This window comes from Varanus komodoensis, unplaced genomic scaffold (assembly GCF_004798865.1).
Source record: "Varanus komodoensis strain SLA01 unplaced genomic scaffold, ASM479886v1 scaffold7_3, whole genome shotgun sequence".
In the NCBI taxonomy this organism is placed as follows: domain Eukaryota; kingdom Metazoa; phylum Chordata; class Lepidosauria; order Squamata; family Varanidae; genus Varanus; species Varanus komodoensis.
In genome coordinates this window covers 4,055,592-4,067,807 of record NW_025336480.1, presented here as the reverse complement: position 1 = coordinate 4,067,807, position 12,216 = coordinate 4,055,592, and the positions used below count along the sequence as shown (strand labels likewise).

Sequence of the window (12,216 nt, the reverse complement as noted above, 5' to 3'; positions counted from 1 at the left end):
ACTTACACACACCCCTTGAACTCCAGAGGCTAGACTTTTGTCTAGCCTTTGTGGTTTATGCTTGTGTGTTCTACTTGTCTGTTACGAAGTGTGCCTTCAGCAACGAGAGCTTCCTTTCATGCCACATTCTGGCAAGCCAGTGCATTTTGGGTCTCCCTCTTCTCAGCCAGGTTAGGGCCCAAGAAATCTTATTCATCCTTTCATCTACTTTCTTGTGAATATTGTCTGGATTTGCTTTTTTTGTTTCTTTTTTAATTTTTATTTTCTTAACAAATATTAAGCAATGATTTTAAAAATATTTGTACATTGTAAGATATAGTCAACACCTAGCATGCCTTTGTACAGGATCTTGACTTAGTTACAAATTAACGAGAACAATGCACCAAAGGGAGGGGAGGAGAGATTGAACAGGGAGTTGGGGGGGAGGGGGGGGAGAGAGAGAGAGATCCATTAAGATGACATCTGCACTTTTGTTTATCCTTGACAGCACAGTGCCCTCTCTGAGCTAGAGCAATGCTTTAGAGATGTGATGCTGTTTTCCCCATTCCCTTCCATCCCCAGGCCACCCGATGGCTTTAATGGCCTTCTGTCTTGGTGGCCTTGGGTTCATGATTTACCGATCCTGAAGAAAGCCAGGGAGATACGGACCGTGAGCTGGTTTGCTTGGCCATGCTGTAATGACTGATGACCGTGTAGAATCTGCCCCGGGAGTTGGAATCCTGAGCTGAATAGTAAGCATCCAGAGAGGCCGGGATGCACCGCTTATGCTGAAGAAAAGGAAGATGCAAGACCCGTGAGTGACAGTCACACGCTTTTCTTTTCTCTTCTTCTCTTTGCTTAACATAGTAAGACTTCCCTCACCACCCTCTGAAATTCTGCACTTCACAGCCACAACCCTATATTCACTTACCTTGTTTTATTTAAATAAAAAATTTCAACCTATATTCACTTACCTTGGAGTTAATCTCATTGAACTCAGTGCTGCTTAATTCACACACGTACACTATGAGGCAACTGGCAGAGGGGTTTGTTAGGTTGTGGGAACCAGGCTTAAATCTCCAGTCAACCATGACATGTGCTAATACAGCATCACCATACTTCACGCTTCCATACATAAACTTCCTTTAATGCAGAAGTCCCTCACCTTTCCGGGTTAGTGGACACATCTGGAATTTTCAAGAAGTGTTATAGGCACTTTCACAAAATGGCTGCCATAGGAGTGCCCATTCATGCAAAGGCTGTGATGGTGGGTGTGGATTAGGGTCAGCACTCATTTTCCAGGAAGCAAATGGGTGAGACCAATTTGCTCAGAAATTTTATGGTGATGTGGTAGTCTGAGCTATAAAACATAAAACCTCTCTTTTGAACCAAAATTTAACGGTGCTATATGGGATCTGGGAACCGGGAACCAAGAGCATCCCATGAGAGAGAGAGAGAGAGAGAGAGAGAGAGAGAGAGAGAGAGAGAGAGAGAATGAGGACAGAAAATGGAACTCAAATGATGTGGGCAGCCTGCCAAGCAAGGTGTCCATGGACATACTGGTAATCACAGGCACTGGTCCTAATTGCACCCTCCCTTTATTTTCTCCCTGATGTTTTAAAATTTGCTCTTCTGTCTGACTTGATCTACATGCTGCAAGGCATGCGAACAATGCACTGCAAATCCTGAGTCAACCATTACATGGTATAAAATGTGACTACCTTAGCAAATTTTCTCTTCCGCATACTTAATTGCCACACTGCATGCTTTCTTTTCAGTGTTTGCAATCCTGATGTCAGTTTTGACTGGATCTTATGTCCTGTATTATTACTGTAAACTACCTTGAATGCCTTTGGCAGAGAGGTGAGATATAGATCCTAATAATAAATAAAACAGACCCAAAAAAATACATCATCTGCTCCTCTCACATGCTGTGAAATTGACATAGTAAGTTGTTGTTAGTCGCGGAGTCACGTCCGACCCATCATGACCCCATGGACAACACTCTTCCAGGCCTTCCTGTCCTCCACCATCCCCCAGAGTCCACTTAAGCTCAGACCAACTGCTTCAGTGACTCCATCTAGCCACCTCATTCTCTGCCATCCCCTTCTTCTTTTGCCCTCTATTGTTCCCAGCATTAGGTTCTTCTCCAGGGAGTCCTTTCTTCTCATCAGGTGGCCAAAGTACTTGAGTTTCATTTTCAGTATCTGGCCTTCTAAAGAGCAGTCAGGATTGATCTCTAGGACCGACCGGTTTGATCGCCTTGTGGTCCAAGGGACTCGCAGGAGTCTCCTCCAGCACCACAATTCAAAGGCCTCAGTTCTTCAGCACTCAGCCTTCCTTATGGTCCAGCTTTCACAGCCATACATTGAAACTGGGAAAACCATAGCCTTGACTATATGCACTTTTGTTGGCAGGATGATGTCTCTGCTTTTTAGTATGCTTTCTAGATTTGCCATAGCTTTCCTCCCCAGGAGCAAGCGTCTTTTAATTTCTTGGCTGCAGTCCCCGTCTGCAGTGATCTTGGAGCCCAGGAAAATAAAATCTGTCACTACCTCCATTTCTTCCCCATCTATTTGCCAGGAAGTGAGAGGACCGAATGCCATGATCTTCGTTTTCTTAATGTTGAGTTTCAAGCCAACTTTTGCACACTCCTCCTTCACCCGTATCAAAAGGCTCTGTAGTTCCTCTTCACTTTCTGCCATTAGAGTGGTATCATCTGCATATCTGAGGTTGTTGATATTTCTTCCAGCAATCTTAATTCCAACTGGTGATTCATCTAGCCCTGCCTTTCTCATGATGTGCTCTGCATGTAAGTTAAATAGGCAGGGTGACAGTATATAGCCTTGCTGAACTCCTTTCTCAATTTTGAACCAATCAGTGGTTTCGTGTCTAGGTCTCACTGTTGCTTCTTGACCTGCATATAGGTTTCTCAAGAGACAAATAAGATGGTCTGGCCCTCCCATCTCTTTAAGGACTTGCCACAATTTGTTGTGATCCACACAATCAAAGGCTTTAGCATAGTCAATGAAGCAGAAGTAGATGTTTTTCTGGAACTCCCTAGCTTTCTCCATGATCCAGCGTATGTTGGCAATTTGATCTCTAGTTCCTCTCCCTCTTCGAAATCCTGCCTGTACTTCTGGTAGTTCTCGGTGCACATACTGCTGGAGCCTAGCTTGTAGGATTTTGAGCATAACTTTGCTAGCATGTGAAATGAGTGCAATGGTGCGGTAGTTTGAACATTCTTTGGCATTGCCCTTCTTTGGGATCAGAATGTAAACTGACCTTTTCCAATCCTGCGGCCACTCTTGAGTTTTCCAAATTTGCTAGCATATTGAGTGTAGCACTTTTACTGCATTGTCTTTTAAGATTTTGAATAGCTCAGCTGGAATGCTGTCACCTCCACTAGCTTTGTTGTTGCTCAGACTTCCTAAGGCCCATTTGAGTTCACATTCCAGGATGTCTGGCTCGAGGTCAGTGACCACCCAATCGTGGTTATCAGGGAAGTTAAGCTCTTTCTTGTAGAGTTCTTCTGTGTAATCTTGCCACCTCTTAATCTCTTCTGCCTCTGTTAGGTCCCTGCCATTTTGGTCCTTTATCATGCCCATCTTTGCATGAAACGTTCCCTTCATATCTCCAATTTTCTTGAAAAGATCTCTGGTCCTCCCTATTCTATTGTTTTCTTCTATTTCTTTGCACTGTTCATTTAAGAAGGCATTCTTATCTCTTCTAGCTATTCTCTAGAATTCTGCATTCAATTGGGTGTATCTTTCCTTTTCTCCCTTGCCTTTTGCTTCCCTTCTTTCCTCAGCTATTTGTAAAGCTTCCTCAGACAGCCATTTTGCTTTCTTTCATTTCTTTTTCTTTGGGATGGTTTTAGTTGCTGCCTCTTGTACAGTGTTGCGAACCTCCATCCATAGTTCTTCAGGCACTCTGTCTATCAGATCCAATTCCTTAAATCTATTTGTCACCTCTACTGTATATTCATCAGAGATATGATTTAGGTCATACCTGAGTGGCCTAGTGCTTTTTCCTACTTTCTTCAATTTAAGCCTAAATTTTGTAACCAAAAGCTCATGATCTGAGCCACAGTCAGCTCCTGGTCTAGTTTTTACTGACTGTATAGAGCTTCTCCATCTTTGGCTGCAGAGCACATAGTCAATCTGATTTCTGTCTTGACCATCTGGTGATGTCCATGTGTAGAGTCGTCTCTTGGGTTGTTGGAAAAGAGTGTTTGCTATGACCATCGTATTCTCTTGACAAAATTCTACCAGCCTGTGCCCTGCTTCATTTTGTACTCCAAGGCCAAACTTGCCTGTTATTCCAGTTGTCTTTCGGCTTCCTACATTAGCATTCCAATCCCCCATGGTGATAAGGACATCATTTTTTGATGTTAATTCTAGAAGGTGTTGTTGGCCTTCATAGAACCAGTCAACTTCAGCCTCTTCGGCACCAGTGGTTGGGGCATAGACTTGGACTACTGTGATGTTGAATGGTTTGCCTTGGATTCAAACTGAGATCATTCTGTCATTTTGGAGATTGTATCCCAGTACTGCTTTCCCCCCCTCTTTTATTGACTATGAAGGCTACTCCATTTCTTCTGAGGGATTCTTGCCCGCAGTAGTATACGTGATGGTCTTCTGAATTAAATTCACCCATTCCTGTCCATTTTAGTTCACTGATTCCTAAGATGTCGATGTTCAGTCTTGTCATCTCTTGTTTGACCACATCCAGCTTGCCTTGATTCATGGATCTTACATTCAAGGTTCCTATGGAGTATAGATCTTTACAGCATCAGACTCTCCTTTCACCACCAGATACATCTGCAACTGAGTGTCCTTTCGGCTTTGACCCATTCGCTTCATTCTTTCTGGCGCTACTAGTACAAGCCCTCCACTCTTCCCCAGTAGCATATTGGACACCTTCTGACCTGAGGGGCTCATCTTCCGGTGTCATATCTTTTTGCCTTTTGGTACTGTCCATGGGGTTTTCATGGCAAAGATACTGGAGTGGGTTGCCATTTCCTTCTCCAGTGGATCATGTTTTGTCAGAGCTCTCTGCTATGACCTGTCCGTCTTGGGTGGCCCTGCACGGCATAGCTCATAGCTTCATTGAGCTACACAAGCCCCTTCGCCACGACAAGGCAGTGATCCATGAAGGAGGGCATAGTAAGTAACCACCACCATTTCCTCTTTTACATACCCCGTAGTCCTTGTGCCATTGTATCATCAGCCATCCAAATAAATAACATAGAAGAAAGAGCATCTGTGATGACTCACCAGAAAACTTCCCAAATATCTGTATTAAATCTTTTCAGTGTGTCATCCTGACAGTTAGCTAAAACTTTTGTGTGCTTGCTCAGAAATACACAGTGCTGGCTGTAGTCTGCATGCAGATTTATACCTGTCAAGTTCAAAATAATTGTGGCTGCTGACGGGAGCTGCAATCCCCAATTTCCTAACATACTAACCACTTCTCAGCATGTTGTTGACAAATGACATCTTTGATCCTGATGAGAAAATGCAGGACTAAATTGTAGCCATGCAGTCAATTAGATTCTATCATTAGCAGAGACAGTCCATCCATCTCAAACTTCTTACCTTATAAACGAATCCATCTGGGCAACTGTGGTCATAAGTAAATGCTTTGTATACCACAAGAAACACTATGCAGGCAAGGAACGCAAGAGCCAAACTGATAAGAATAGTAACCTGCAAAAGGGAATACGAGTCAATGAAACACACATAATCTCACAGCTGAATGGTTCCTGCTAACAGCTTAACAGACTACTGTCTTTATTACAGTGGCACTATTTAACTAAGCAGGGAAATTAAGTAAATCTTAGACCCAATATCCCTAGGGTTTTATTTTCATTTCCCCTCTAAAAGTCCCTGATAATGAGCATTTTTCGACATGCATCTTCAATCTGAATTTCTCTCTCTGTTTATCACCCATAAGAAAACAATGGTGAGATTGCTCTCTTATTAGAAAGTCAAAATTGCTGCTTGCCATTTCCTCTGATTTCAACTGGTTTCACACTGGGAAAGTATTCGGAAGACATTACTTTGTTTTCCTGCATTGACATTATTTCGGTGTCTTGGCTCTTGATGGTAACATATCCGTGTGCTACCAAGCATGGAACAGTTAGTAGTATTATGGGAAGGAAGCAGCAATCAATTATTCATCCGAAGGAGGCCAAGTATCTTGCATAATCATTTATAACCTTCTTGGGTTTTCTTATGCCCAAGGGAAACTGTTACATGTTTGTAGATCAATTTAGTGTTGGAAAACTCTTTAATAGTTCTGGATGTACATGTCTGACTTAACTATTCACTCTATTCTTGGAGGACCTAAAGCAGGATCAATGGGAATGGACTCCCTTATGACAGCTAAATGACTGGTATTGTAACACTGGAAAGATAAATGGCCACCCCTGAAAATGCAATGGATTGAAGATCTATTGAACTCTGACCAGCTGGAAATTAGATACCACCTACATATGTGTAAATACAGAGATATTTATCAAGCCTTTGTTGAAATTTATGCACAATGATTGCTACTGGCAGTGCTAAATCTCTTTATATCTGTGTGTAATAACTAAGTGTATAAATTCCATGTATTCTTTGTAAAAGGTATGCTTAATCTTTATGCAATGTAGACTTTTTAAAAAATTGTTTTCAGGAGCTTACCATTTTTTGGCATGCACAAGAAAAATTATGGGGAAAGACGCCAAGGGATTTAAAAAAAAAAATCCTTCCACTGCAGTAAGTCTATCGCTTTAATTTATTAGTTCCTTTTAATTATAAAATAACTCCAAGCAGGGTACAATTAATAAAAACAATGAAATTGACCAAAACAAGCAAAGAGGGGAGAACATTAACACCAATAAATAAGAGATGACATTCTACCATTGGCTAGAGAATTGGAACTTTAATTGGGGCTGAAATACATAGCAATTGTAGAGAGAAATAAGATTTTATACCCAGTATGTTTGAAGTCTTTGGAATAACTATTTATTTAGTGTGTAGAAAACAATAAAACTTCTATAATTGAACAATCCAAAGAGATGACATGATACAGCAAAACAGATTTGTTCAAAAGCTGGGTAAATGAATAAATCTTTAGTTAGTACCAAAACTTTGCAAGACTCGGGGCCAAATACATACAAGGGAGGAAGAAGACCCGAGTGGCTATATGGAGAACATCTCTCTAGGCTTGCCACCTGCCAAAGCTGTGGTGCTTGGCCCAACTGGGCGGCATACAAATGTTTTAAATAAGCACCTACATACATACATACATACATACATACATACATACATACATACATACATACAGCCAAGCACATGTAGCACCTTCAAGGGGGCATCCCAGCCAGAACTTAATGTGCAGGCTGGCACATGAGGGAGAAATTGCTCCATCAGGAAGCTGCTGCGAAAGGCGCCACAAGCAACCTGGCTTTAGCTCAGTCCTTACTGGCAGGCAGCACATTGCTTGGAGCTGGTGCCATGGTCTCCTCTCCTACTCTGCAGCCTGGTCGCATCAGCCAGCCTCTAGCTGCAGCCTCTGGGCTATCCCCACAGGCAGCCCCACATAAGCCCAGTGAAGCAGTCTTCTCTAGCTGGGAAGTCCTGATACCTCACCTTTCTACAACAATGAATACAAGACTCCATGTGATATTAAAAAGATCCGATCGACACTAAGCATATGAAAGATGCCACATTTAAAAATGACAGGGACAGCAGATTTAAATATGGATAAAGGTTCCAAGGAGCAAGAAAGAAAACAGTGGCGTCACAAGCCAAAGTCCGAAGCAGCTTGGGGCCAGCGAACCCGAAGGACTGACACTTCCCATATATACCTGCTGCAACCTGAAGATATTTTCAGCAGTTCCTCTCTGGGATCCCTCCCCAAAGGAAGTGAGGTAGGTGGCAACTAAGCAAAGGGGCCTTTTCTGTTGTGGTACCCTAGCTGTGGAATGAACACACACACTCCCTCCGGAGAGGCCCTCCTGGCACCCGTTCTTTAGTCTTTTCAGTGCAGGGTGAAGACCTCATTTTCCCCAGATGTTTGGTTGTTTTAAATCCTTGCATGACTGATAGGTTTTGTTTGCTTTTCATTCTCGTTTTGCACTTTTGAATATTTAACATGTTATCATGTTTTACATGTTTTATTCTGTTACATTTTCTGGTTTAAATTGCTGTGAACTGGCCGGAGAGCTTCAGCTATTGAGCAGCACAGAAATGCAGTAAATAAATAAAATAAGAAGGTCTTCACAAGAGGGCAGATGGCTGTTGTGAAGGGGGCAAAGCAGGCTGTCGCGGGTGGAATCCCACAGGGCAGGTGCAGCCACAAAGAGGTCCATTTCCCATGTCTCAGTCAATGATAGTTCAGATTTTGGCTGCACAAATGCTGAATCTCCAGCTGATCTTAATGAACAGACTGACTTGTAAACGAAGAGGTGGTCCCTTGGCTATCCGGGTCATAAACTAATTAGCGCCTTGAAGGCAATAATCAGTCCTTTGAGTTAGACCCAGAGATCAATATGAAGCTAATATGCTGATCTGAAAAGGGGAGCTGCATGATCCTGAAAAATGCTCCAGGCAGCCATCAAGCTGTCACATTCAGGACAAGCTTCTGAACACTCCTCAGAGGTAGTCCCTGTGGAGTCATTGCAGCAATCCAGTCCCAGTGATCACTAAAATGGCCTGATCTGCTTTCTCTAGGAACAAGCATGGGTGTCTCATAAAATTAAGCTAGGCAAAAGCACTCTTGGGCATGGCCCCTTCCTCTCTCTCCTGGACAAAGCTGGGCTCCAGAGAGATTTCACAGGTAATGTTACTGTATATCCCATGCGGGACTTAAAACAACATAAAAAGAAGTGGGAGTGGGAAGTCATCAGATTTTCTCAGCTCATCTCCCTGGACTCTGGCCTACTTTCTCTCTCTGCCTCATGCCAAGGGTTTGCATGGGAAGCAAGTTCCTCTTCTGGCCGTATTACCTCCAGGTTTAGCATACTTTGCTCAAAGACGCCACTAGCATTCCTGAATGTTTGTAGACTTGATCTCCGCTAGTCCTACTTCCTGGCCAGGGCTGAGTTCAGAAAAGAAGCTCAGGGAGTGCCAGAGAACCACATTCTGGCCTGATCTTCACATCTGTAGATGAAGATGTGGTGGGCTATGTATCTAGCCCAGTCTCCTGTCCACACAGCAGTGCATCCCACAGCTTGTGCCAAAATACCCTCCTGCTGAACTTTTCCAGCAACTGGGGATGAAGGCTTTAGCTCTTGAGCAGTATAGAGATGCAAAAACAAGCAGCCTGATGCTGGAGGCAGTGTATCGCCATCATGACTAGGAGCCACTCCATGAATTTGCATAACGGCCTCCAAAGCCACCCATGTTGGTGGCCATCAGTGCAACCAGGACCATTGCACTCCTGCTCTCAAAGCACACTGCTACTAACCAAGATCATGCCTGTCTCGTCTGAATTGAGCTTCCACTTGCTTCCTACCATCCAATCCGCAATTAACTCAACAATTGAGCTTCCACTTGCTTCCTACCATCCAATCCACAATTAACTCAACAATTGAGCTTCCACTTGTTTTCTACTATCCAATCTGCAATTAACTCTAGCACCCATTTGGAAACTCAACATCCTCCCCCAGATTTAAAGGTGAGGAGACAGCATGCTGGGCACTGGCGACACTTGCTCCAAATCCCCATATGGGCTCTGCCCGTGATTTCGTGGGTATGCTAAAAAGCATGGGAACAAGGCAGAGCCTTGCAGGACATCACTGGCTGAGGGATGTGGTCTTGAGCAACAGCCTCCCAGCACTTCCTCCTGGGGCTGCCCTTCCAAAAGGGGTCAGAGCCAGTGCTGACCCATGCCCATCCTGACCAAGGCGCTCAAGAGGGTACCAGGAGCCATGGTGCTGAAGGCCGCAGCTGCGCAGTCTAGCAGAAGCCCCGGGGACGGATTCCTCCCATCTAGTTCTCAGCATCTGGTTCCTGTCTGCTTCCATCCACTCACCTGTGTGAATATGAATAATAGCCTCTTAATTGTGCTTTAAATTGCCTCACATATCTGCTCTCGTGTCCGTTTTCATGTCTGAGATTGGCTGGGGAGGGGAAGGCTTTATGTATGACTACTTCAGTGGTTTCTTTTCATTCTGCATAGAAAAAGCACTATTTCTCTATAAACTGAAAGAAACACTCATACAAGGATCTCATTAATTAAAGCATCCCCACTCCCTGAAGGAAGAGAAGCCAGGAGTGGAGCAATGCGGAAAGGCCATTCAGAGGGCAATTAAGGAGCACTTCTTCACTAAGCACCCACACTCACACTCAGATGCAGCCTACACAATAAAATAAGCAGGAGCTGCAAAACCAAACTCTTTTATTAACACAGAGACATATCTTTATGGAACAAGATTTAGTCCTAGCAAATATTACGGGAAAATCTTGGCCATGGGGAAGGGCATTGCTGCATAATACAGGCATACATTAAGTGCGGCATTCAAACTCCATCTTCTTCTAGGTGATTATGTGAAGGCAACACCGCAGCAGCACAGAAACAAGCTCAGACTTTCCCCACCAAGAGCTCTCTGTCTCTGAGTAACCACAAACAGCAGCCAAACAGCTGTATCTCTTTGGATCCAGGAATGGCTGGATCCAGGGTCTCCCCTCCTCCAGGAATCTGTCTAATTCCCCTTTAAAGCTATACAAATTTGCCCGGCATCCTTCACATGCATTCATATGTATGCAAATAGGAATATGGGTGATATAAACCTTCGTACAGAATAACATATAACCCCAGAAAGTGACTTAATTGGGTCTGAACATTCAGAGAACTGGCAAAATGTGACAATTTGATCCAGGTCAGGCCATGCAACATTAGAGAGCTGGGACTGTCAATAAAAACAATGGACCAAAAGCATCTTCAGAGGTGTAGCCTCAAGTTTATTTTCTGAAATATTATTTGTTTGTTTGTTTAAAACTTTTGTATACTGTCCACTACCAAATGGTATTGGGACGGTCTTACAAAGTGGAGCACAGCATCTGTTCTATACAATAAAAACCCACTTAAAATCTCAATCTAAACCTTAAAATACTGGGAAAATAAAAAGAGTTATATTATATTCTAAGATAATTTTCCTCCACCAGCGTGCAAAAGTGATACAGGCTCAGCAGGACCCCCTGCTTTTTTTGAAGATACAGGATTGTTCCTAAGAATGCAGATCAACAATTCCCTCAAGAGAAGCTGCTCTGAAGGTAGAAAGCAAGGCTGGAAAGGGTACAGCGAGCAAATATTCAAGGAGAAATGTCAGCAATATTAACATGTCGAAGTTAGGAACTCCTTGACTCTCTAGTGTATATAGAGTGGGCAAGCTGATCAGGGCTGACATTGAGCAAGCGGTAGGAAAGCGTAACATGCACAGTTCAGCACTTGGGTGAATGCCATCGACAACAAAACCAGCCTGGCTGCTAAATGCCACTACGCAAGGTTGTGCTGTAGTCCTTGCACTCAGGATATCCTGGCACCTGGGAAGCTGAGGGTCAACATGAAACGTGAGCCCTCATGAACCGTGAAAAAGAATCGCTCTGGGAACTGGTCAGGGAGAACACATGACTTTCTGAAACAGTCCAAATGTTGGAAAGACCCATCACTGGGCACTGGGCAATCAAACATCGAGAATGTTCAGGGCATGCCCTTGAGTCCAGCTGGTGCACCTCACGGCCAATGTGCCAGCTGCTCACGAGCCACGCAGCTCTTCTCTCCACAGTAGCCCCTCATGTTGCTGCTGTGTCCCACCCAAGAGGCCCACAATGCTGGCCATGCTTTTGCTGCCTTCCAACTTCCCTGCCATTTCCTCATGAGAAAGAACTTGGTTCAAGGCCAACCAGACGCACATGGGAAGGCCACAACCAGGATGTGAAGACCACAGCCTGCTGCTGCTGTTGTCCCCCAGCGACTGGAGCTTCCAGCGGCACTCTCCCTCCCCGGCTACTCCATCCCTGGTTTTGCTTCTGCCAGCATCCCAAAGAACATGTGTTTTATGTATGGGTGTATGCACAAGGAGTGCAGAACCTCAACCCGAGGGCTAAATCAGCTTTCCTGAGGCCCCAGTTCAGCTCTAAGGTTTCCTCAGATGACCATGGCCCCTTCCATGGGCCCCGTTCCTTTGCCCCAACCATCGATCCTTTGGGAGCAACCAAGGTTTGTGAACCACACCCCACCCCA

The 12,216-nt window shown here is 44.1% G+C and overlaps 1 protein-coding gene across 1 annotated transcript in view; it reads right to left on the bottom strand.

Annotated features, from left to right (window-relative positions):
* Positions 1-467: 467 nt before the first annotated feature.
* The window catches only part of NSG2 (neuronal vesicle trafficking associated 2), a 75,012-nt gene continuing 63,263 nt past the window's right edge, over positions 468-12,216 (bottom strand). Inside the window, exons 4-5 of the mRNA XM_044454412.1 lie at positions 5,580-5,690; positions 468-767 (exon numbers count right to left, since the gene is read on the bottom strand). Of these exons, the coding sequence (XP_044310347.1) occupies positions 576-767; positions 5,580-5,690 (303 nt within the window). The 3' untranslated portion in view covers positions 468-575. The remainder of the gene's footprint in view (positions 768-5,579; positions 5,691-12,216) is intronic.